The sequence below is a fragment of the Gobio gobio genome, assembly GCF_949357685.1.
Source record: "Gobio gobio genome assembly, chromosome: 3".
NCBI lineage: Eukaryota > Metazoa > Chordata > Actinopteri > Cypriniformes > Gobionidae > Gobio > Gobio gobio.
Window position 1 is genome coordinate 2255589 of NC_137099.1, and position 25000 is coordinate 2280588.

The window sequence follows — 25000 nt, forward strand, 5'->3', positions numbered from 1 at the left end:
CAGCAGCACAAATAAATACTATTGAGCAAAGACACTAATAAAATAAACAATGCTTTTCAGGTTTTTTAGGTACGTCTAACATTAGTTTTCAGGTACAGAAATTGATCAAATGTAAAATAACATTGCATATTTGACTGTATAAATTAAAGATTAATCCTATTAAATTTACAAAATCTATTCAATCGAGAGCGGTGAGTGATGTCCTTGTCTTTTGTTGTTTGACATTAAACAGACAGTAGTAAAGGCTACTGCCCCTTTAAGACCTAATCCTACCGCCCCTTTAAGACCTCCCAGATAGCAAAAAATATCGGCACGGCTTCTTTTTGCCGCGGGCCCTAAGCTGTCGGCTATAGGTGCGTCCCGCTGGCGGTGATGAAACGTTTGCCGCCGAATACGTCACTCCCATTTCTTGCGAGATGCCGCGGCCGACTAGCCGGCGGGCCGCCGGCTTCATTTTCTCTGGCGGTTGCCTCCGCCTAATGGACCGCGGCCGGCTGGCGGCAAGCCGCTGTGAAATACAAGGATTTCTACTCTCAAAATCGACCAGCCACGTTGGCTATGTTTGGCTTGTTGGGAAATAGAGTGGAACTGACAGCATTTTAACTAGTTCTCACATTTGAAGCGATTATAAAATCATTATAGCCTAGCCTATATGTGAATTATATCAAATATTAGTTTTTTTTGCTCCAAAGCCATTAGGGTTTATAACAGATTCTTGACTCTTGATTCCATGATAAGGTTAGGTTTAGGAAATTACATTTAAATTTTCACTTGATTATTTGCATGTTGAGTGTGTTTAAACAGTGTTGGTCAATTTGACCCATAATGGATGTAATACTTTTTTTTTTTTTTTTTTTTTAGCATAATAGGAGGGTTAAGAAAGTTTGAAAGTTCATTTTAGGATATTGAACACTTTTATTTTTGTATTGCCCTTTTTCTATTTCTTTTTGGACTGACTTTAAAATAGACATGACAAAAAATTAGAACTTAGAACTTCATGACATTTTACTTTGTTTTCAAAACCCATATTTTTCTGAAAAACGAAAATATATTATTAATTATTTAGGAAAAATTCTACACTCATAAGACAAGAATAACTCAAAAGAAGTCCTCTAATATTACCTTTTATAAAGCTGATTTTTACAATATACTTTGAAACCCTTTCAAACATGAGGTCGCAAAACAAAAAGCTTACAAAAACAGAAACCTGAAAGCTTTTCAATTTCATGTGACTGCCTTAATATTATAAAGTATTTTCTATCTCAGAATTCTTATTTTTATTATTTATTTTATATACATTGTTACATTTGTTGTTATTCTTTGTTCTACATATTCGGAACTGTACCACAATGCTTTATTATTTTTATTTTTCTCTCATTGTACTTTTTGTATTGTACTTGTCTATAAATGTACTAATTTAAGGAGACAGGGGCAGGGGCAGTATACCTAAAAAAGACGGAAGACAAACCGGAAAAACATATGAAACAGATTTACCAACAGCGGCCGGCAACTCATCACACGGTTTTAGTATTTGAAGAGAGGAGATCAGAAAATATCCTCGACTACGAGCGTTTAAGTAAGTACATGTTTCCTTTTTGATGTATATTGTGGGATTACAAATTTTAGAAAGTACATTGCATTTAGGATTTTAGGTAAAAATGATGATGTCAGATGAATTAGTCTGCTACGCAAATCTCCCAGACCTGTTTTACTGACTTCAAAGGCTCTAACAAGAGTCTCCTTTCCTGCCAGACCTGTTATTCTCTATTGTGCTTTAAATGAGTCAGAGCCCACCTTTTGGGAGCCCAGACTTTAATGGCTCTTTGGCCTGGCTAGTATCAGCATACGAATAGGTATGCTGATTCAATGGGACTGGTAGGGATTTCATAGTAGGGTGTGTCTTTTACCTACACAACATATGCATTTCCTTTGTTTGAATGTCTCCTCCTCTGCTGTAGAACCACTTCCCATGAAATGTAGATAAATTGCATTATCTTGTACTGTGAAATCAGACTGTTTTCGGACGACCTGCAGCACAGAAGGTTCTCATTAAAAGAATAATTCTGTCTTGATCCGACGTCTCCTGGTCTATTCTTCAACAAACAACTGAAGTTCACAACAGATGGTGCCTTGTGACCCGGATATAGTTTCCAGCTTCCTCACCTAAAATCCAGATTGAAACTTCAAGCTCAAAGAAAAAGATCTGCCTACGTTCCAGACTGGAATCCAGAGCGAAACTTCCAGCTGAACAAAGATTTTCCAGACTGAATCTTTCAACCAAGGGTTGTGGTGAGTGCTGCTCTATCCAAAAGAACCTTAAAGACCAGTACAAATTTGTTTATCCTCTGGCTGCCAGGGAAGAGTTAACAGACGGCTGTAGGGTTTGGTTAACTAAGTTATCCTCTGTTATCAAACAGAAAAGATTAGCCTCACAAACTAATAATTGTTCTGTTTGAAATAGGGAAGATTAGCATTTAGCTAATATTTGTGTTTTGTGTTACCCTCTAATTCTGTTTGAAATAGGGAAGATTAGCATTTAGCTAATATTTGTGTTACCCTCTAAAAAGTGTTTTTTAGGGATGAGTTATCCTCTGTTTGTCAAGTAGGGAAGTTATTAGCCTCACAAACTAATAATTGTTCTGTTTGAAATAGGGAAGATTAGCATTTAGCTAATATTTGTGTTTTGTGTTACCCTCTAATTCTGTTTGAAATAGGGAAGATTAGCATTTAGCTAATATTTGTGTTACCCTCTAAAAAGTGTTTTTTAGGGATGAGTTATCCTCTGTTTGTCAAATAGGGAAGTTATTAGCCTCACAAACTAATAATTGTTCTGTTTTAAATAGGGAAGATTAGCATTTAGCTAATATTTGTGTTACCCTCTAAAAAAAAGTCTGTTTTTTTTAGGGATGAGTTATCCTCTGTTTTTCAAATAGGGAAGTTATTAGCCTCACAAACTAATAATTGTTCTGTTTTAAATAGGGAAGATTAGCATAGCTAATATTTGTGTTACCCTCTAAAAAAGTGTTTTTTTAGGGATGAGTTATCCTCTGTTTTTCAAGCAGGGAAGATTAACATTTAGTTAATATTTGTGTTGTCCTCTGTTTTTTGTCAAGGAAGTTAACAATAGTTGAGCTGTGTTAACAAAGAAATGATCAGAGAAGTGAGTATTTGTGAGTGTGTGGTAACAAAGAAATTCAAAAATGTTTAGAAAGAATGCTAGACTGACCCCCACAACTGAAAAAGGTGGTCTCGCAGCTCCTTTGTGGACAGACAGTGATTTCATATCACAGTTAGGAGTGCAGATGAATTTAATTGTCACCGAGAAGGTTAGACAAAAACTAACTCAGAAATATGAGATCCATCCGGACAAGAATTGGTCGATTGATGAATGTAAAAAAGTTTTAGGAGCATGTATTCGCAAGAACAATGTGAAAGGCATTATTTGTTGTCACAGAGAATTTGGTTTAGCGCTAGCTAGACAACAGTCTCAGCAGATCTCAGAGCTAGAGAAACAGAACAAAGAACTCTGTGCTAGAGTAGCTTCTTTGACTAAGAAATTGAACCTCAACAAAGCTGAAGAGAAAACTGATGTGAATGAAGTTAGTCAGACTGATAACGCCAATCCTGACTTGCAAGCTTTCTTTGAAACAGATGTAGCCATTCAATCAGTATCTGATATGCCTGTTGATTCAGTGAAATTTAGCGTCACAGCCCCGAACATTGTTTTACAGAGTCCACCAGTCACAAACCCATCCTCATGTATGATGTCAGCAATGACTGAAGTTTTGTTAGAGGATGAAATGACTCATGATTGTGTTACGGTTACAAACGCAACTACGAATGAAATAGCAGAAACTCCCATTGAGAATGCAGAATTGGAGTTGTTTGTTGAGGGTTCAGCTCAAGTGATTGAAGGTAACATTACAGCAGCTGCAGTTTTGTGTCAGGGAAGGAAAACCTGGAGTCATGTGTCACACTATGAACTTGTTCCCCCACCAACAGGGATAGGGTAGGACACGAATCAGTGAGGAGCCCAGGAAAGAACTGAATGCAACAGGCATTCGGGGGCCAAACCTGCGGCGAAGATTCCCTTGTAGGCATCCCCATCCACTAGTCCATCCTTACCTCACTGTTTCTTTAGGTGTCACAGGAATTAACAAATAGGGAAAGAAGGAACAACAATAGCAGACTCCGATTGAACAGATGAGACAACCCTGATGTTTGCTGTCTTTTAGAACAAATACTGCTCTGTTGTCTTTTGTTTTTCTTTGTGCAGATACCTATTGATGGCTGTCCCCAGACCCATATGCACCGATTCTCACCTGCCTATGAAGCCACAACCTCTGAAGGACAACGAGACCAACTACTGAGTCAACTGTCAAGAAGAAGAATAGGAAAAAAAAAAAAATACACAACGCAGAGAATAATCTACGGGAACTTCAGTCTTCCATCAACATGATCAAGATTGCCTTGCTGCTAATCATCATGGCCATCGCACAAAGTGTAGACTCCAGAAACAACATATTCTTAGAGCTGATGAATATGCCAAGAAACACCTTGTTTGCTGGAAAGAACGTTTGCATGCCACACCTGCCTTCAGTAGGAGCAGGAATCCCATGGGTGGCACATGATGGGAGGAACGTCTGTATATAACATCCTGCTCAGCCAATTCAATGGCAGGTGCACCCTGGTTCTCTCCTACCACCAACAAAGAAGATGGCTGCATTCAAGGACTCACTTATGCACAAACATGGTGGTCAAGGACTCTTGAACAAAATCCAACAAGACATTCTTGATCTTTCAGCAAAAATTACATCAGATGACTGAAGATAATTCTTCATGGTTCGGAAACCTGTAAGGTCAACATTAGGCTCACAAGGACTGTTCCAACCACAAAAGAATATTGCCCGTAATGAACTTCACGGACCCTAGTGGCATGTTGTTTCTGTGGCAGCATGTCATTCGTCACCACAGACAATCAACACAGAGAAAGTGAAATGTGCCTGTAACTTTTTCCAAGTTACATGACTAGACGATGGTGCTTATGCTAAAAAAACATAAGCTACAGAATGGACTGATGAAGGTTTAAATTTGTATTATGTGGGAGTTATTTAGAACTCCCAAAGGGGGGAATTGTGGGATTACAAATTTTAGAAAGTACATTGCATTTAGGATTTTAGGTAAAAATGATGATGTCAGATGAATTAGTCTGCTACGCAAATCTCCCAGACCTGTTTTACTGACTTCAAAGGCTCTAACAAGAGTCTCCTTTCCTGCCAGACCTGTTATTCTCTATTGTGCTTTAAATGAGTCAGAGCCCACCTTTTGGGAGCCCAGACTTTAATGGCTCTTTGGCCTGGCTAGTATCAGCATACGAATAGGTATGCTGATTCAATGGGACTGGTAGGGATTTCATAGTAGGGTGTGTCTTTTACCTACACAACATATGCATTTCCTTTGTTTGAATGTCTCCTCCTCTGCTGTAGAACCACTTCCCATGAAATGTAGATAAATTGCATTATCTTGTGCTGTGAAATCAGACTGTTTTCGGACGACCTGCAGCACAGAAGGTTCTCATTAAAAGAATAATTCTATCTTGATCCGACGTCTCCTGGTCTATTCTTCAACAAACAACTGAAGTTCACAACAATATACCGGTAGGTTGTTTTAATGTGTTTGTGCCGACACGCACGCTGCTAGTCTAGAGCACAATACACAGTGCTAACACGTGCTGTTTCGCCTTTTTTACACACTGAGTTCAAGCATGTTCTACATGTTAAAATGTATCTAGCTACTGTAGGTAAGTTAGCCAAAGCTTTACATCTAGAAAGACTTAAGTTTAACTTTTGGTGTTTTCTAACAAAACAGAATGATGTATATAGGTTATTTAAATTATTTTGTTAGTCCGAACAAGCATGCTGCTAGGTCAGTTTTAGCAAGTGTTAGCTAACATGTGCTGTGTTGCTACTGTTCTTCTAGCATTTAAGGTGATTTATGAGTTATTTCTCTGAACTGCTGTACTTTTTATGTTTGAGGACAATGCAGTTTACTTGAATCACTACACTGAATGAATACATTTTACTGTTCCACATTTGGCTGACCAGTTTCCCCCCCCACAGCATAGCTACTGTATATTCTGTATATAACGTTAACAATGCGGTTTTGTTCACATTTTCTTGCAGATACCTTGACCAGAGCACAATCGGTTATCTTCATCCAAGAGACCTATTGTTGGACAATCGTTTCGGCTTTCAAGGTAAATAAATTGTTAGTCACAATGTCTAGTTACTGGGCTATAAGGAGAAGAATATTGAAAGGAGTTGAGATGGACAAACAGGAAATTGCAGCTGTTGGAAACTTAAACAGTATGGAAAATTGTGCCTTTAGTTGTTGTTTTATTTATATATATATATATATTTTTTTTTTTATGTAGATTTCCAGAATGATTACCAAGCCCTGAGGGAAAGCAATGCACGAGCAGGTGAGAACATGCACTCTTTCTTAAATTTTACTTCTTTGACTGTGATGTAGGTCCAAAATTACCAAATGCCTTTCATTTTGTAGCTTCGGATGGCAGCGGCTCACTTCAAGAGCAGGTGAAGCAAGTGAAACAATGTTGATGACGTTTGCTCGTACTGGGCAATCAGGTACAACTTGCAAACAACACCTGTGGTTGTTGGTTTAATTCCCACTGGGGCCACCTGTACATGTAGTAGACCTAGTTGTAAATGTCATAGTTTAGTAGTTAAGGGACCAGGACTGACTGCTTTATTCTTTTATTCTGTGAACCCCTGTAGGTGCAGATCAGACACTAATGCTGCAACGTCTTGGAGAGTTTGGCGATGTTGTGCGTAGCATGGACAACAAAATGGACACTATGCGGCAACATTTCAGTGCCAATGTGTCTTTTGGAGAGTTCTCCCTGCCAGGGGGTCTGTTACTCCCCCTAGACAACCCATTTGGCGTTGCTTGACAACAGTTTGAGGCAGGATAAAGAGCTCCAGTAAGTGTGCTGATTTTGTTTATAATGCTGTAGGGTAATCTAAAAAGTAAAATTTAAGATTGTACACTGCATATTCTACAGTCTGAATCCACAGCCTGTCACATTTTTATATTTATGTATGAGAAGCTTCAGAGATATGTAATTTGTAACACTTTTTTGTATTTTCAGCTTCGGTTTTTGGCAATCAAATGTGGGAGGGACCTAAAGACAACCGTGTGGCGAATGCTTCAGAGTATCTTCTCTAATCACCTTTCCATTAATACAACCTGGACTGGTGTAGGGGATAAAGCATGTTTTAGAGACATGTTCCTGAAGACCATTGTTCAAAGTAATATATATATATATATATATATATAAAAATATATAAATTTGTTATATATTTAAGTAGATGTGTGTGGCCTTATGCCATTCAAATGGAATGACAGATCTGTATTTTCTACAGGAGCCATCTGGAAGAACCCGGCAACCCAGGATGCCACTGATGAGGCGGTCCAGGTTAGCGTTATGCGTTACCTGAAAGGAGCATCTGATCGTGAAGGTGGAAAAAGACGCCGCACAGCTGAGAGGGACCCACAGCCGACCTCTTATACCTAGGCTGACAACTGACACCTGGAACCCTTTCTTTATCCTGCAGTCAGTAACATCAAGACCCCTAAAGAAGCCAGAAGTTTCAGGCTACACTCACCCAATCCACACTGTTCACTGTGGAAATTACTTTTTTTTTTATTCCCTGTGACCCTGCCTTGAAGGCAGCTCCTTGGATGGATATGGGATGGCGAGGTTGTTTGTCCTTTATATAGGCGCACAAGAAATCACTGAAGATAAGCCAATTTGCGCTGCCTCATTCTGGAGGTCGGGGAAAACCGGAGAACCCATAGTCAGGCTTGTTGTAATGGTCTGTTCTACTACTGTTCTATTCTTCTCCAGAGCTTTACTCTAAATTATTACCATTTATCCTATTGTTAGAAATGGCTTGTTAAATGTGATGTTATACCTCGATTTATTTGGTATCCTGCACATTCTTTGGTACCAAATATCCTCATTATTTGATATAATGTTTAATGGTAATTCTTTTCATCCCAGAGCTGACCTCTTTGTTATTAACAAATATTGTAAGTGTTATAATTTGCTTGTAAGGCTGTTTTTTTTTTTTTAAACCAAAATTTAATTGGAAACATGCAGGTTCTTTAGTAAAAAAAATTGTTTTTGTTATTTATAGGCCTATTTAAGCTTATTTATTGTCTGTTATTTATATTTCATTTATATTATCTTGTATCATTGACAGTTACTGTACTTTGAAATGTGGAATAAAAATGCCAAATGGGAATTTATCTGGTTTGTTCAATTATTATCCATCATAAACTGCATGTTACAAATATATGAATAATAAATAAATAAATATTATTTATTACACAATAAGCGGAGGCAGATCGCTCGAAAAAAGCGTTTGCCTCCGCCGGGCCGCCTTCTGGTATAAAGGCGGCGGAACGGCGGTTTGCCTGCGGGCCGGCGGCGGAACGAAGGCGGTAGGAAGCCGGCTGCCGCTTTTAAAAAGCGGCTGCCGCCGGCGGTGCGCCGTCAAACGTGTTTGCGATTACGCAATTCTGACGCTTCTACAGCCGACTCATTGCTATCTGGGCTAATCCTGGACCTAATGCTCGGATATGCGTCGTTTTAAGGCATATACAGACTATGTCTGCTAGGATACTCATCAAGATGGGCATGTTGACATAGTTTTTGTGTGAGTTTGTCCGTTCAAGAGCAAAACTTGAAAGAGAACTTAATATTTGCGCACTGTGAGACGTGTGCGCGCTTTCGGATGAGGGCAGTACAGACACAAAATCTTCTCACAGCGCGCGTGACTTCTCATTTGTGATGACAGCGAAAATGAGTGGTCTTATTCAAACATACGGCAGCACTCGCATGAATTGAACAAAGTTTACAAAGAGAGAATTTGAAGGACTTTTACACGGCACCCCTGCTCTTGTCAGACGGCACCTCGGTTGGGAAACACTGCTCTATGGCAACGGTGCGCGCAGCACTTAAACATATCAGATCTTTACACACAGGCAAACACGGCTTGAGTAACGCAGGAAAGCGCGTTCCTATAGTCTAGTAAAGTAAAGTAGTTACCAATATTTTTAGTGTAATGCGTTACTTTACTTCGTTACCCAAAAAAGTAATATTGTTACTGTAATCCGTTATTTTGTAACTCGTTACCCCCAACACTGGTCCCGCATGGGAAAGACTAGAAGGGCTACAGCTACAGCCACTGGGCATGAGCACATCAATACTGCGTCATTTAATGACTGTATTTGCATTATTGTAAGGGTAGGTTTAGAGCAGGGGTGTCCAACCTGCTCCTGGAGAGCTCCCGTCCTGCAGATTTCAGTTCCAACCCTGCTCCAACACACCTGTCTGTAATTATCTATCCCCCTGAACACCATGATTAGCATGTTCAGGTGTGTTTGATTGAGGTTGGAGCTGAAATCTGCAGGGTGGTAGCTCTCCAGGACCAGGGTTGGACACAAATCTGTTAAGTAGCGTTAATAAAACACATCTGGTAAGTAGCACATTTATTTATTGTTATTTTATAGTGAGATTTTGCCTCACTTCCTACCATTGCTGTACCCCTTCTAGCCACAACTCTTCTTCTCTGTTTTTAGTGCATCTCTGTGGCAGAATTACAGCCCCACACACTGGCCTGGCATATGTACTACATCGTTTTGAGTCGGTTTCTGTGGTTTTGTGTGTACACAGATATTTCTTGGGACAAGGGGAAAAAAGATCGGATAGGGAAAGCTCTGGCTTCGTGTGGACGGGGCCTAAATGTCTTTTCAGTTGATTTCATCGAAGGCCTGGTCCACACGTACACGGGTAATTTTATAACCAGAGTTTTTCCTTCGTTTTAAAAAGCAATCGCATCCACACAAGCACGGTTTCAAAAAAATCTCTGTCCACATGAAAACGCAAAACCGCGCTATGATTGGCTGCCTGATTTCCCATCCACGGCACTGATGCACTGAGGGATGCCATGGGCTCAGGGAAACCCTTCTACAAGTTTACTGTGGACTCAGTGACAGGTAACTGTATACACACAGGGGCAGGGCCCAAGTGGACTGAAGCTTCACACACGCGCCTTACTATGTCATATTATTGCATTCTGGCGCCTCTGTTCTGCAATACAATGAGATGACTGCGCATGGATCTGTATACATGTGATAAGCGCTGTTAGCCGTTATTAAAAGCTACGTCCGCCATTGCATAGACTCGACTAATGCCTAGTTCACACTGCCCGATTTTAGCCCCGATTTTGACTCGCCGACAGGTTTTGCAAAATCGCCGACAAATGCCCGAAATCATAGGCAAATCGGTGCTTGTGCACGCGAGTGACAATCACGCAGTGTGAATGATCAAAGACACGATCAGAGAGAATCGCAGATGAGTCGCCGACGCCCGCGAGATATTTGGCATGCTAAATATCTGGACCTGTCGGCGATTCAATCTCCTACTGTGTGAAATGAGTTCTGACTGAAAAATACATCGGCGATGACGACAGCCAATGAGAGAGCAAGATACAAACAGCGGGAGGTTCGGGAGGAGTTATAGACCATAATATCAGTATTTTAATAGATATATTTACAATTCTATCAAACAGAAACAAAGCACAAACATTTGCTTGACCAGCCGCAACAGCAGCACATTGCAATATTATTTATTTACCTCAAACTCTCTTTGCAGAACACAATCCTTGCTCCCGGTGTCTCCCCAACCATTTCCTCCACCATAATCTTTTTTATTTTTCTCCCTTTTGCTGCAAATCAGCGCACAGACAATTTGGAAGTTTCTGCACTGCAGTCTATATTTTTAATAACAATTCCAGTCTCGCGCGAGAACTCCAGTCTGACGCACGTGTGATCTCACGTTGTTTCTTTCTCATTTCTCACGTGTAATTTGTGGACGGAACAGAGCTGTCAGTGATTTTTCCTCTTGTAGTCATGCAGTGTGAAACCCCCAGTCGCCGATCCATCGGTCAGTGTGAACACAGCAGTGACTGAGTGCTGGCCCAGATAGTCATGCAGTGTGAAAAGAGCAGTGATACGACCAGTTTGAAAATCATACAGTCTGAACTAGGCATTAGGAGAGAACGGCGCACACTTCAACTTGACAAGCCGAAATCTTCAGTGATTCTGCTCATTATCATCAGGTGTCTTCAATAATCAAACAATCATCACTCAATGAATCACTTAAGTATCTTATTAACTCTAACACTGCTTCAGTGTTACTGTAACACCTGCTGGTGATTCCCATATGAACACCGAGCGGTGTTAATTCAAGACCAGGGGCCCGTTCTTCGTACCTCGCTAACTCAGTTAGCTGGATTTGATTGTTGACGATTTGACATGATCTTGGATTGTTTGGTTCTTCGACGCTCATCCTGGACTTGCTGTCATAGCAACAGGTCCGTTAGCTTAAACCTGCTCGCGAGCGGCTTATTTCATGTAAACAGGATTAGATTGCATCTTGAGGTGATACTTAAAATCTGTCCCAGCCACTGCTACTTTATTACAAGAGTTCATTACTGAACCAGGGGCAATACTAATCATTTTAAATAATAATAATATACAAATTTTTAAATTGTTTATGTATATGAGAATGAATATAATATTATAATGTTGTGTATAATACTATAGACACAGCCACTTGATTGAGCGATTTATTTGTGATGGAATAATTACTTTATAATTTTATTGGAGGTTTGCACACATGTTGTACAGTTCATCTGAGCCGTGCATTAATTTAAGTGATGACGGATATAATGGGATGGCTTGATGCAGCGCAAGAGATGCAGAGAATTTGATCTTGACCCTTGAAAACTTTAATACTGTCACGTTACAAATCTGCTTCAAATTGAATTAAAAAATTGAATTACAACATTGAAATAAAAATGTAAAGGGTGTACAAATACTGTATAAAATCGTGAATAATTGGTAATCATGTAACAAAAAAAACATTTATCATTGACCTATTATAACTTTTATGTTGGTTTGGTCGTTTAGCCATTTCCTTATAAAGCTCCAGATATTCGTGGGTTTTTTTTGTGTAATTTGCCAAGTTTTCTGCCAGGTGGCTTTTTTAATTATATGATGTCATTACGTTGCGGTCTTGACGCCAGCCAATCGCTGCATTGCTGATCATGGTTTCGAGTATCGATGCATCTGCCCTCTTCAGGGAAAACAAGAACGCACAGTGATCTTAGATCATTCAATCCAGATATTTAAATCCAATCCGCAAATTCGTTTGAAGAACCAAATTATCCAGAGATCAGTTATCACGATTAAAAGATCTGGGATCTGTCAAATCATCTCAGATGTATTAAGCGAGGTACGAAGAACGGGCCCCAGGGAATTTACTGTGCAACAACAACATCCATTATAAAAGCACTCCATCCGGCTCCAGGGGTTACTAAAGGCCTTCTGAAGCAAAGCCTTGTGTGAGAAAAATATCCATATTTAAAAATGTATAAACTAAAATAACTATATTCTGCCTGACCACCACACACATCATTTTACGGCGAAAGAGTGACCTTTGACCCGACACATGACATTTTGACCAACACAGAAGCTCAGAGGATAGAGCAAAACAAAACACCGGTCATGAATTAGAGTCTAAAACAAGCATTTTTAAAGAGAAATGTGGGAGGATTTTGATATAAGAGAAGAGGAGCTTGAGTTTGTTGCCCAGCCCCATTAGTCTGAACCGTGAGAGGCGTCAAAGCTTCTCCTACATCATACGCAAATATCTCCTTTTGTGTTCCAACAAATAAAGAAGGTCATTCTGCAGATTCAGTGACATAAGAAAGTGCTTGATGTGTGTGTTTGTGTGTTTCTGTGTCTATTTCTGAGAGTTGACTAGTTTTACCTGTGACGTCAAGCTGAACTCCAGGAATCCCCGTAAATCTTCCATCCGCTCTGTGTGTAGTAAATCTGCAGTAGTAGACGTGTTTATCAGCTTCTGTTACAGCCGTCAAAGTGAGACTGGAAGTGTGTTTATCTTTATCTTTACTCAAACACTGAACTCTTCCTCTCTTCTCTGGATCTGAACACAGATCAGGTGGATCTACAACACCTACAACAGGTTTGGTCCAGAAAACTTCTTTGAGCTCATAACTCTGAGGATATGTTGCAGTGCAGGATATTGTCACTGATGATCCCTTTAATGCACAAACATATGAAGGGCTGTAATTCACTCCATAATCCCACTGACCATCAACCCCTGAAACACAGACATGAGGAATGAAGAGGCTTTCATGTGTTTTAGAGCAATATACAAAACATATCTGTTCACTTTTGAGCATTTCTATGTTATCCGACAGCAAAACACTCATGTCCGTTTATAAGTGTGAAGAGCTCAATCATCTTTAGTTCAAATATCTGTATCTCACCCGCAGTCATGATCACTACGATCAGAGGAAGAGACTTTATGAGAGACGACACCATAGTGACTTCTGCAATCAGAAAACTGACAATTATGACATTATGAGCATCATCGACACACAACATCACAAACTCTGTTTGACAGATGAAGCACACGATGATCTGAGAATAATCCACGGCTCATTGAAGGCTTGACGTGAACTGATGATGTTTCTCATGTCAGGCCTCGTGTGTCTAAAGAGCTTCACACAATATTTACATCTACAGCAGAGATTGAGCTTCTGGAGTCAGAATCACTTCATCAAACCAACATTCACCTACAACAGTTTTACAAATATCACTCGTAGCTGAACTGAATGATCATAAATAATGTTTAAAATGTTCTTACCGCTCTGCAGTGTCGATGTGTCGACGCCCAAAAGAGAAAAACATCCGCAGTTTAATCGTCCAACGCCTCGTTTTCACACTTTATAAAGGGCAGCTATAAATGTCGTCCTTGCTCTTCCTGTTATGAGTGACCGCCATCTCAACTACACAAGATCAACTGGAGAAAAAAGTTAATGTCTGCAGATGTCAAACACACGTCAAGCTTTATCTCTGTGGAGCTCACGATTGTTAAATCTGTGTGAGAGAATATGTGAAAGATGTTTGCTTTGAGAAAGAACAGTGTAAAGATGCTCATCACGGCTCAGGAGCGTCTGAGCAACTTCTCTACAGCTCTTAGTGTCACTTCCTCTTTCTCACACAAACTCTGTGTTTAACACATGAAGCAGTGGACAACACACACACACACACACACACACACACACGCACACAGTCGTAACTATCAGCAACTACATTGTGTGTAAGTGGGTCAGTGCCAGTTTCTGACAGACAACTCAAGCTCTCAGATACCAGACCAACGACAGATACAGGAAGAATAGTTTTAATGGTCTTAAAAACTCTACATCACTAACAGATCTATTTAATAACTCCCAAAAATGGCCCAGTGGTGCTCACAGCAGAGCCAAATGACCTCCAGCTGCACCTCTGTGGATCTATGGGTGGAGGGATGGAGTTATGGGTCGGTTAGGGTGTGGTTGGACCGTCTAGCTCCACCCTTTACACCCACATCACATCCAGAGGGGAGGAGCTGGACGTCTTGCTCCACCCTTTACACCCACATCACATCCAGAGGGGAGGAGCTGGACGTCTCGCTCCACCCTTTACACCCACATCACATCCAGAGAGGAGGAGCTGGACGTCTCGCTCCACCCATGGCTCTGCAGTGAGCAGCCTCTTAAAATGGAGAAATTACATCCATTACTCAAATCTTTTCTGCTCTTCCATTGACTTTACTGTCATCTAGTGGTCAAAAACATGAACTGCACTTTACAGCCGTCACAGCAGCTGCTTTTATGTCTGATTCTTAGATGTGTTGATTTTATAAGTAATAAAAGTGACCAAAGTTGTATTTTTTCCTGTATTGTTCACTAGTGTTAGGAGAAGCTAATGTGTGAACAGGAGGAAATAATGTGAATTATAAAGATAATGTATTCAAAATTGCACATACTCTATATAAAATGACTCAAGCTTTACAGTCGGATTGGAAATGAACACTCGCCGAACGCAGGCACTTTTTGGACAATAGCTGGTTATTTTGCTTCATCTATCAGTCAATGTGTCGCCAATCCTACATCTCAGATTATCCTTTGACCAACAAATGCACAAAAGACACAGTGTGAACACAAATCAAACACACTGACTTGTTTTAGCGGCTTCAACATAACAGAACTTGAACTAAGAACATCTAAGTCCACTTTTGAGGCCAAAGAAAAAACTAAAATATTTAATTTGGACTCAAAACCAACTGAGTGACGGTACAATCTGTTTATTTTACCTGTTCATTATATAATTCATCGGATGATATCAGTAACAATGAGATTTAAGAGCAAATCTTACACAATAAGCAAAAACACATTTAATGGTTACATATTCATATAAAATAGGATCATGACACACTTCAGAAACATCACTGTAACGCTTTGGAGGCGAGTAAATGATGGCAAATTGTTAGTTGTAAATGTGGTCATTTTGTTCTGAAAGTTAAAAATACTGGAGCTGAAAATGAATCTTAGTGACTTGATACTCAGTTTTTCCCTGATTTGCATAAAACACAACTAAGATGATCAGAAACTGGAACTTAATACTCACTAACAATGGAAATAATATTACAGATAAGTCCAGGTAAAACACAAACTGTGCTGGAGTGTGATGAAGACCGAACACAAGGAAGATTTCCTCAATTCTGTTTCTCAAACCAGTGTTTAGTCTCTGTCAGTTTCTTTCTGTTGTTTGCCTCAAAATGTTCTGGAAAGTCTTGAGGATTTTCCCACGCTGTGGGCGGAGCAACGGCAACAGGCGTTAATCTGATTGGTGTTCAGACCCTGTAGTGTCTTAATCCTGTTTGATTGGTTATTTTATACTGCTATGTACAATAACAAAATGAGAATTTATTAAATTAAGAACTAGTAATATTAATTATTCACTTATTCTGGTTCGCTTGAGTATTTTCATTTGGTCCAATCTCACTAAACTAATTAATCACTTCTTTACTTCTTACCTTTTATTACTTATACTTTATAAAACCTACAGGCGTTTATTAGTGTGACTGATATCCTCTAGATGGCGGTCTGGACTAGGGATGGGAAGATTCCCCGATTCGCTCGGTGCATCGGCTTAAAAAGTTAACGATGCGATGCATCGGTTTAAAAAGTGTGCATCGGATACAAATTGGCATTTGTATCGCGATGTATCGTTTCTAACATGTCTGCATCAGTAAACCAGATTTATTTCTTTATAATTATTAGTAGACATACTATACTTTCATAATTTAGAAAGTGAAAAATATTTTGAGATTGTTTTCTCCCCTCTAAACTGTTTCTCAAGCACGTCTCTCTTCACTGTTGCGTGAATATGACGTAGCCTATCACAACACTACAGAGACAACAGAGCATAGATTAACATGGCAGAGGTAGATCAGCTGCATCCTCCACCAAGTAATTACAAATTTGGGTTTTATAAGAGAGCTGGAAATCTTAATAAAACCCATGCAATTTGTAAAATATGTCATACCACTATAAAATATACAGGCAGCACGACGAATCTGACAACACACTTGAAGCGCCGACACGGTGTGAGTTTGGAGACGCCGGCCTCCTCCTCCTCTCACTCGGATTTAGCTGAACCTGCTACTGCTAGCGGGACGCCGGGTGAGCAAACGATCAAAACTTTTTGATCGCAGCTGCCTTACAGTTCTGCTCGTTCCAAGGCAATAACCGACGGAATCGCCTTTTTTATGTAAAGACATTCAGCCTTACAGCGTTACAGAGAACGCGGGCTTCCAATATCTCCTCCACGTCTTGGAGCCGAGGTACCACATACCAGATAGGAAGCATTTTTTTACATTTGAATACAGTTATGAAATAACTGTGAAAGTATTTTTTTTTTTTTTGGTACTTCTTATTATTTTTGGTTATGTAGCACCTGTTTTTTGTTCACTGAGTAATTGTCTGCTGAAAGCACATTCATCTGCTAGCAAGTTATGGAACATTTCTTCATTTTATCTCTGAGCAGCATCCTTACATTTTTTCACTGTTAAATGTTTGAGCTGTTAAAAGTTTAAGTGGAGACAGAACAGAAAAAAAAACATTGGTTTTTTTTTTTCATCTTTTTTTGCACTACCAAAGCCTATTTGTGTAAGGGTCATGCACTACAAATCAGAAGGCACTTAAGTTAATTTATGATTTGTTGTCTGAAACAAAGAAATAAAAGTATCTGTAACATACTGAAATGCATATCATCATATTTGTTTCATTGCATCATACTGCATCGAATCGAAATCGGATCGCACTGCATCGTAACAGGGGTGTATCGTATCGCATCGCATCGCTAGCTGCTTCATGTATCTTTAATGTATCGTATCGTTGGCTATGCATCGAGATGCGTATCGCATCGGCCTCAGTTATGGAGATGCACATCCCTAGTCTGGACACACACATGAAATATCAGTTATAATATCAGTTATAATATCAGTCATAATATCAGTTATAATGAGAAATACACACAGCTGCTTCAGAGAAATGTTTATTTGAGATGTCGGTATAAACACTACAAAAATGATGATGTTTCTCCAGTAAAGATTCAGCAGAAGAAAATCCAGTCAACAGAGCCGTCAGACATGACAGAAACTAGAGACTTTAACACAATCAGTTCCAGATTACTGAGATTAACATGAAAATACTGCTTAGCTGGCATATTAACATACACACATTTCATTTTTAATGTGAAGCAGACTCTAAAGTATTGACTAAATGTTGCTGCGATCTTATTTTATAAATTTGAATTGCACAAGTTTCCTCCTAAAATGCATTTGCATATGCAGCACAAACATAAAATATGAAATTGAGGCTAAAATATAGATATGCAAGACTAATACACACAAAAAAATAAAATTCTGCAAACTCTTATAAGCTCAATTGCAATATACAGAGTTGAAGAAAGCAGAATGTGACTGCTAATGAAATGATGAGCTGCTGATGATGGATGGTCAGTTTCTGAGGAGCATCAGTCAGCAGTGAGGCAGTGAGGAGAGTTTAATGTGGATCTGCTGAAGTCACTGCTAGAGTCTCATATTCAGAAGATCTGGACTGAAGCTCAAGAGCCGTGTAGGTGTCGTCAGGAGCTCTGGACTGAACACCCTGTGAGAGACAGATCAACAAACAGCCTGTTTATGTGTGGATCTGCTGAATCTGACTGAGGAAGTGTTTGAGACGTTTACTGACTGGGATTGTGCTGTAAATGTCAGCAGATGTTCTGGACGCTGGATCCAGAGCTGTGTATGTCTCATCACTCGCGTCAGCCGTCTGTAGAGAGACATTTATACACTGATATTGCTTCATACACACTATTGTGTTCATAGCTCAATGCAACAACACAATCTGATTCAAAGCTGATTCACCTGCTTTTGATTCACGTCTGCAGTTCCTCCTTCTCTCCTCTTCTTCCTCCTGAAAACAGAGAAAACTATATTTAAAAAGAAAAGGCTTGAAATAGAGTCAGTTTACTTTAGATCTGAGATTGATGTTTGTTTAGTGTGAGGAAAAACTTCACACACTTGATGAACACAATGATGATGATGATGATAATGATGATGATGAAGATCAATCCCGCCACGAGCCCAGAAACTGTGTGCAGAGCCGCTCTCTGAACCCCTGAAACAAGATCATCATGAAGATCATTTCACACGAGAGACAGATGAAACTGAAAGAGTGTGTGTTTATAGGAAATACCTTTAACAGAGACTGAAACAGACGCTGATCTCTGAGATCCGTATTTATTCTGAGCCTCACAGTAGAAGCGTCCACTGGAACTGGAGCTAAAGCTGGAGATGCTGAAACTCTGTCCAGATCCAACAGCTGAGGTTTGATCCTCCTTAAACCAGCTGAAGTTCAGAGCCGGAGGGTTTGAGTCACTGATGCAGCTCAGAGTCACTGAATCTCCCTCCACTATTACAGACCGACTGACCCACACTGAGACGCTCTCTGGAGGATCTACAGGAAATATATATAAAACATGAATATAATTATTTATTAATGCCATGACCTTCCATTATCATTATTAAATTACTGAAGTTTATCTGTAAGTATAGATCAAAATAGTGATGAAAAAGGTACAAATCTACATCTGAACTGGTGCAAAATTAATAAAAAATTAAAGCTGCAAGCAGCATTTAGCGGGGTTCAAGCCTTTAAGGCCTTTAAGCACACAAACATCAAAAGACATTAATTTTTATTTAGCAAGATTTTAAACACTGAAATAATAGATGGAAAATACCATTTACAGTCAATACAGGCAATTTACAATAGGAAATACGTGGTTTTAAAAGGCTTTTAACAGTTATAGCGTCACCTATGGTCCGATTTCCATAAAACTTTGCATGCTTGTTAAAGATGTTATCTTACATATGCAAAAACAATTTTCGTGAAGTTTTGAGTTTTCCCTTAGAATTTATAGGCTTTTGAGTGTATGTTGCCACACCTCTTTTCTAAATGACCCTGTAATAGCCATTCAAATGCAAAAGTTCAACTTTTTTTCAATAATTATTGATCTAGAGAGTCCAGAGAATTATCCTAGACTAGTTTGGTTCCAATCGGGCAAAAAACCAGGGACTAGTTCGCAAAAGTAGGTTTTGAACATACTCAGGAATATTTAATGAACATATTAATTGACAGCAACAGTTCTAGAGAAAAAGTTGTTTGGTATGAGGAGATCTATCAAATGATATGCATATTTCGTGGATGTGTGCAACACCACGTGATTACAGAGCCGTAAAACTCGTTAGCGCCAACTAGTGGCCGATTTCTTTCAAAATTCTTACAGACCTCTAGGGCCATGAGACTTGTCTAATAGGTGCTCAAATTTAATTGGCTGTGGCAGCCATGTTTTTTAAGATACGCCAATGTCCTCATAGACATACTTGGTACCTTGGACCAAGACACTGCATACCAATTTTCAAGTCAATCGGACCAGCGGTCAGGTGGTTAAAGCCATTTTGATGTTTTTTCACGTTATTGTGCCACCAAGTGTTAAATCGTCGCGATTTTTTTATCGTGACCAAAGACTCAGCCTATACACATGTGTACCAAGTTTGGTGAAGATATCTCATTTTGTTCCTGAGTTATAGCCCTTTTAGTAAATAGGCTCCCCCCTGAACGATTATTTTTACGCTCCTTAACAACCGTGAATATAAATTTCGACTTTTTTTGATAATTATTGATAATCTGACTCCAGAGAACATTTTGACACTGGTTTGGTTCCGATCCGGCAAAAAACCTAGGACTAGTTTGCAAAAGTAGTTGTTTGACAAAATGCAAAATGGCGGAAAATCTATCATGGCGGAAATGAAATCGGAGATATACGTTTTATTCGTCATGGACTCACCTTTCCAATGATATAAGACACTTGAGTCTACGACATACGGTTTAGGAGTTATGAGCCATTTCGCCCTTTTGATTGCTGTAGCGCCACCTATTGGCCAATCAAGTTCATACTCTGACAACATTAGCCTCGATTTTTGTACTACCATCTGATAAAGTTTCAAGTCTCTAGCATTTACGCTTTGGTCTGCACGATCACAGTTTAAATATGATTGAACAATATTAGTTTAGAGGATAAGCCAATGAGTGGTCTTCTGCTGCCATCTGGTGGCAATTTTAGGTAATACGCCATAATATATTTGAAATAAATTAATTTGACAAAATGTAATTGTAAATATTGTAATAGTGACTTTATAATGTCTAAATAGGAATTATAGAACATGATAAGTAAATAGAATGACAAAATGACCATTTAAGCCCAGCAGGTGGCAGCAGAGAACCACTCATTGGCTCATTTTCATTTTAAATGTCTGTTTTTCATTTAATTGGCACATTTTCCAAGTTAATGTCTTCAGACGTGCTTAACTCACATGCACATTTTGTTGGAGATATAGATATTTGAAATAAATGATGGGTAACAAATAGCTTATTCCAGGTTTTCCCCTTTAAAACATATTTTCAGGCATTATTTTAATTGTAATTTAATAATTATTGTAAAAACATTAATCAAATGAACAAATTAATTGATAAACATTGACAAAATGTCATTTGCAACATTTATTATAATGATTTTATAAAGTTTAAATATGCTTAGTAAGCAGAATGAACCAATGAGTGGTCTTCTGCTGCCATCTGGTGGCAATTTTAGGTAATACGTTTTTAACATAATTGTGAATAAATAAATAACAATTTGATTGACAGTATTGCTTCTAGAGGCAAAGTTATTCAGCATGAGGAGACCTATCATATGATATGTATATTTGGTTTATGTGTGCAACACCACGTGATTACAGGGCCATAAAACTCGTTAGCGCCAACAAAAGGCGATTTCTTTCAAAATTCTTACAGACCTCTAGGGCCATGAGTCAAACATGCCCACCGAGTTTCATTCCGATCGGCCTCCGTTAACCTTGTCTTAGAGGTGCTCAAACTTCATTAGCCGATAGCGGCCATGTTTTTTGAGATACGCCAATGTCCTCATAGACATATATGGTACCTTGGACCAAGACACTGCATACCAATTTTCAAGTCAATTGGACTAGCGGTCGGGTGGTTATAGCCATTTTCATGTTTTTTTGTGTTATAGCGCCACCAAGTGTTCAATCGTCGCGATTGTTTTATCGTGACCAAAGACTCAGCCCATACACATGTGTACCAAGTTTGGTAAAGATATCTCATTTTGTTCTTGAGTTATAGCCATTTTAGTAAAATAGGCTCCTCCCACAACATTCGTTTTCCGCACCTTAGCAACCGTGAATCGAAATTTCAACTTTTTTTCGATAATTATTGATATTCAGACTCCAGAGAACATTTCTGCACTGGTTTGGTTCCGATCGGGTTAAAATCCAGGGACTAGTTCGCAAAAGTAGTTTTTCAACAAAATTCAAAATGACGGAAAAATTTGCCTACCGGAAATGAAATCGGAGATATACATTATTTACGTCAGGTATTCAGCTTTCCAATGATATAAGACACTTGAGTCTATGACTTACGGTTTAGGAGTTATGAGCAGTTTCGCGCAATTGATTGCTATAGCGCCACCTATAGGCCAATTTGGCTCATAATTTGATAACCTCTCCTCGATTTTTTGGCTACCATCTGACAAAGTTTCAATGCTCCAGCCTTTACGGTTTGGGCTGCACGATGCGTTTTAGCGGAGAATAATAATAATAAAAACCCTTACAATTACAATAGGGTTTCAGCACTTCGTGCTTGAACCCCTAAATATTACATTTACAGATTTATCAACCAAAGAATAAGATTTATATAAAGGATCAATAAAAACAGATTCATACTTTACATTAATTTTGAATATTATTAATAAATCATGTCTGATTAACTAAAATGTCATTCAGTCTGTATGATTGGGCCTGAATTTATCAAACAACCCTGAGCTAAATTCTGAATAATCTGTGAAATATTTCTCTAATATTAATGAATCAGTTTATACTCACATTCAACATTAAGATAAACAGCAGGAGAGATCAGATGCTCATATCCTCTTACAGCACATTGATACACAGCAAAATCCCCAGTGTTAAATTAACACTCCTCAGTGTGCATATGTGTCCACACTACAGGGTGTTAAAAGTAACACTTAAAAAGTGTTAAAGTTAATGAGATAATTAAGTGATTAATTAAGTGATGATTGACCATTAGTGATGAGAAACACAAGAACTACAACTTCAGCCACAGCTTTAGATGAAATCAACTGAAGATAAAAGAAGACATTAAATCTCTGAAGATCTCAGCAGAGGAGGATTAAACAACTCCACAAACAGCATTACCAGCTTCACACATTACTAACCAGACTGACTTTATTTCTGTCAGACGTCTACAGAATCTCTTACTGAGGTTTAGATGTTGATGATTTATTGAAAATAATAGTTTTGTTTGACGCCACCATTATGGTGATCAGTGTTGCTTTAGTTGGGCTCTTGACCCTTGATTTGTCAGCAGTTTCTCTCTGGCTGCTGTAACTGTTTGTTACAGTGAGAACAGAAAGAGAAAATAGATGATGACAAGTTGATGACAGATGATGTTGGCTTGTTGTTGATGCAGTTGTTATCATCATATAGTGCCTTATTTGCTGATCTCCTGACAGTCATTGATTATAGTAGCCTTGTGACTCTACAGCAGGAGATCCAGCAGTGTTTTCATCAAATAAACTGATCAACGTTTAGTATGTGTACAGTCTTGTTTTCCAGTTTAATAACACATCACACAATAAGCACTTCTAACTCCTGCGAGATCTACTCACACACAGACAACAAGAATCAGCCTATGAATCTCAACGATGGTGACATGCTACATGCCCCAATGCATTCTGGGTGCATCATTGAAAACTCATCCATGGCTCCCAGAATGCATTGAGGCATGAATCATGTCACCATTGTTGAGATTCATAGGCAGATTATTGATGTCTGTGTGTGAGTTATTCTCGCAGGAGTTAGAAGTGATTAGTGTACAATCTGCTTTAAAACCAATTCAGCTTTACTGATTAAAACCAATCTGAATCTTTCCTGGAATCACAGTAAATACAAAGTTAATATTATATTGCTCAGACTCAGCCATAATATCAGTGATTAAAATCACTATACCATGATCATATTCTTATCACTGAACAGTCAACAGTATCTGATTGTGTTTACTCTTGCTTTTCTTGCCATTGCAAACTCAGTTACAGCAGCCAGAGAAACACTAACATTAAAAAGTCATCAAACTGCCCAACTAAAGAAAACACTGATCACCATGATGGTGACATTAAAAAAAGTTTCAACACAAAATCAACAAAAATGTAATTCTCGCTTCTGTAGTCATCTGACAGAAATAAAGTCAGTCTGGTTAGTAATGTGTGAAGCTGGTAATGCTGATTGTGGAGTTGTGTAATCCTCCTCTGCTGAGCTCTTCAGAGATTTAATGTCTTCTTTTATCTTCAGTTGATTCTGTGACTGAAGTCAGCTGTAGTTCTTGTTTCTCATCACTAATGGTCAATCATCACTTAATTAATCACTTAATTATCTCATTAACTTTAACACTTCTTAAGTGTTACTTTTAACACCCTGTAGTGTGGACACATATGCACACTGAGGAGTGTTAATTTAACACTGGGGATTTTGCTGTGTAGTTTCCTTTATCAGAACGTCTGACTGACCACAGCTGAAGCTGATCCAGTGTTTGATCAGGTAATGTGTGTGTGTTTCTGTTCCAGATGAATGTTGTGTGTTCAGGCAGAGAGCAGCTGCTCTTACATCTCAGAGTGACTGAATCTCCCACTTTCACACTCTGATGTGTCTCCACCTGCAGGTCTGACACAAAAACAACAACAACAACAACAACAACAACCACATTATCATCAACAACAACAACAACAACAGATTCACTGTCAGCACAACATCAGCATTGGGTGATAACACTAAAATGATAATATTGAAACACTGAAGCACTTCTGACAGCAGTTACACAATAAAACTCTTGACACTGCAGTGGCACAGATGATAGTTCATCACTTCTGCTGCTGTTGTCACGGAGACCTGAGTTTGAGTCCAACATCCATCACGTCCTGATCTCATTCCCTCCAGTTTCATCTCATAAATTCAATCATAAAAATATTTTGTGGTCTGTTTCTGAGAGTTGACTAGTTTTACCTGTGACATCAAGCCAAGCTCCAGGAATCACTGTCCATCTTTTCTTCTGATCATCTGTAATTCTGCAGTAGTAGACGAGTTTATCAGCTTCTGTTACAGCCGTCAAAGTGAGACTGGAAGTGTGTTTATCTTCACTCAAACACTGAACTCTTCCGCTCTTCTCTGAACACAGATCAGCTGATTCTCCATCAACAGGTTTGGTCCAGAAACCTTTTTTGAGCTCATGACTCTGAGGATATGTTGCAGTGCAGGATATTGTCACTGATGATCCCTTTA

The 25000-nt window shown here is 38.9% G+C and overlaps 5 protein-coding genes across 6 annotated transcripts in view; 2 read left to right on the forward strand and 3 right to left on the reverse strand.

Annotated features, from left to right (window-relative positions):
• LOC307124468 (B-cell receptor CD22-like) overlaps nt 1–11360 on the forward strand; it is a 77436-nt gene extending 66076 nt beyond the window's left edge. The window contains exon 8 of the mRNA XM_079813671.1: nt 11347–11360. The gene's annotated coding sequence lies outside the window, so the exon portion shown is untranslated. The remainder of the gene's footprint in view (nt 1–11346) is intronic.
• The window catches only part of LOC307123691 (uncharacterized protein), an 80503-nt gene extending 66523 nt beyond the window's left edge, over nt 1–13980 (reverse strand). Inside the window, exons 1-3 of the mRNA XM_079812335.1 lie at nt 13829–13980; nt 13449–13525; nt 12418–13279 (exon numbers count right to left, since the gene is read on the reverse strand). Of these exons, the coding sequence (XP_079668461.1) occupies nt 12837–13279; nt 13449–13525; nt 13829–13872 (564 nt within the window). The 5' untranslated portion in view covers nt 13873–13980 and the 3' untranslated portion in view covers nt 12418–12836. The remainder of the gene's footprint in view (nt 1–12417; nt 13280–13448; nt 13526–13828) is intronic.
• The window catches only part of LOC307123689 (B-cell receptor CD22-like), a 129398-nt gene that overhangs the window by 83787 nt on the left and 20611 nt on the right, over nt 1–25000 (forward strand). The gene's annotated exons all lie outside the window — the stretch shown is intronic.
• The window catches only part of LOC307123688 (B-cell receptor CD22-like), a 53776-nt gene that overhangs the window by 21981 nt on the left and 6795 nt on the right, over nt 1–25000 (reverse strand). The window lies entirely within an intron of this gene.
• Nucleotides 17551–24385, reverse strand: LOC307123690 (uncharacterized protein). The gene is made up of 6 exons (XM_079812334.1): nt 24116–24385; nt 18771–19000; nt 18596–18692; nt 18440–18488; nt 18264–18344; nt 17551–18179 (listed from the first exon to the last, which is right to left on the reverse strand). The coding sequence occupies exons 1-6, from the start codon at nt 24154–24156 to the stop codon at nt 18075–18077; spliced, it is 603 nt and encodes a 200-aa protein (XP_079668460.1). The 5' UTR covers nt 24157–24385; the 3' UTR covers nt 17551–18074.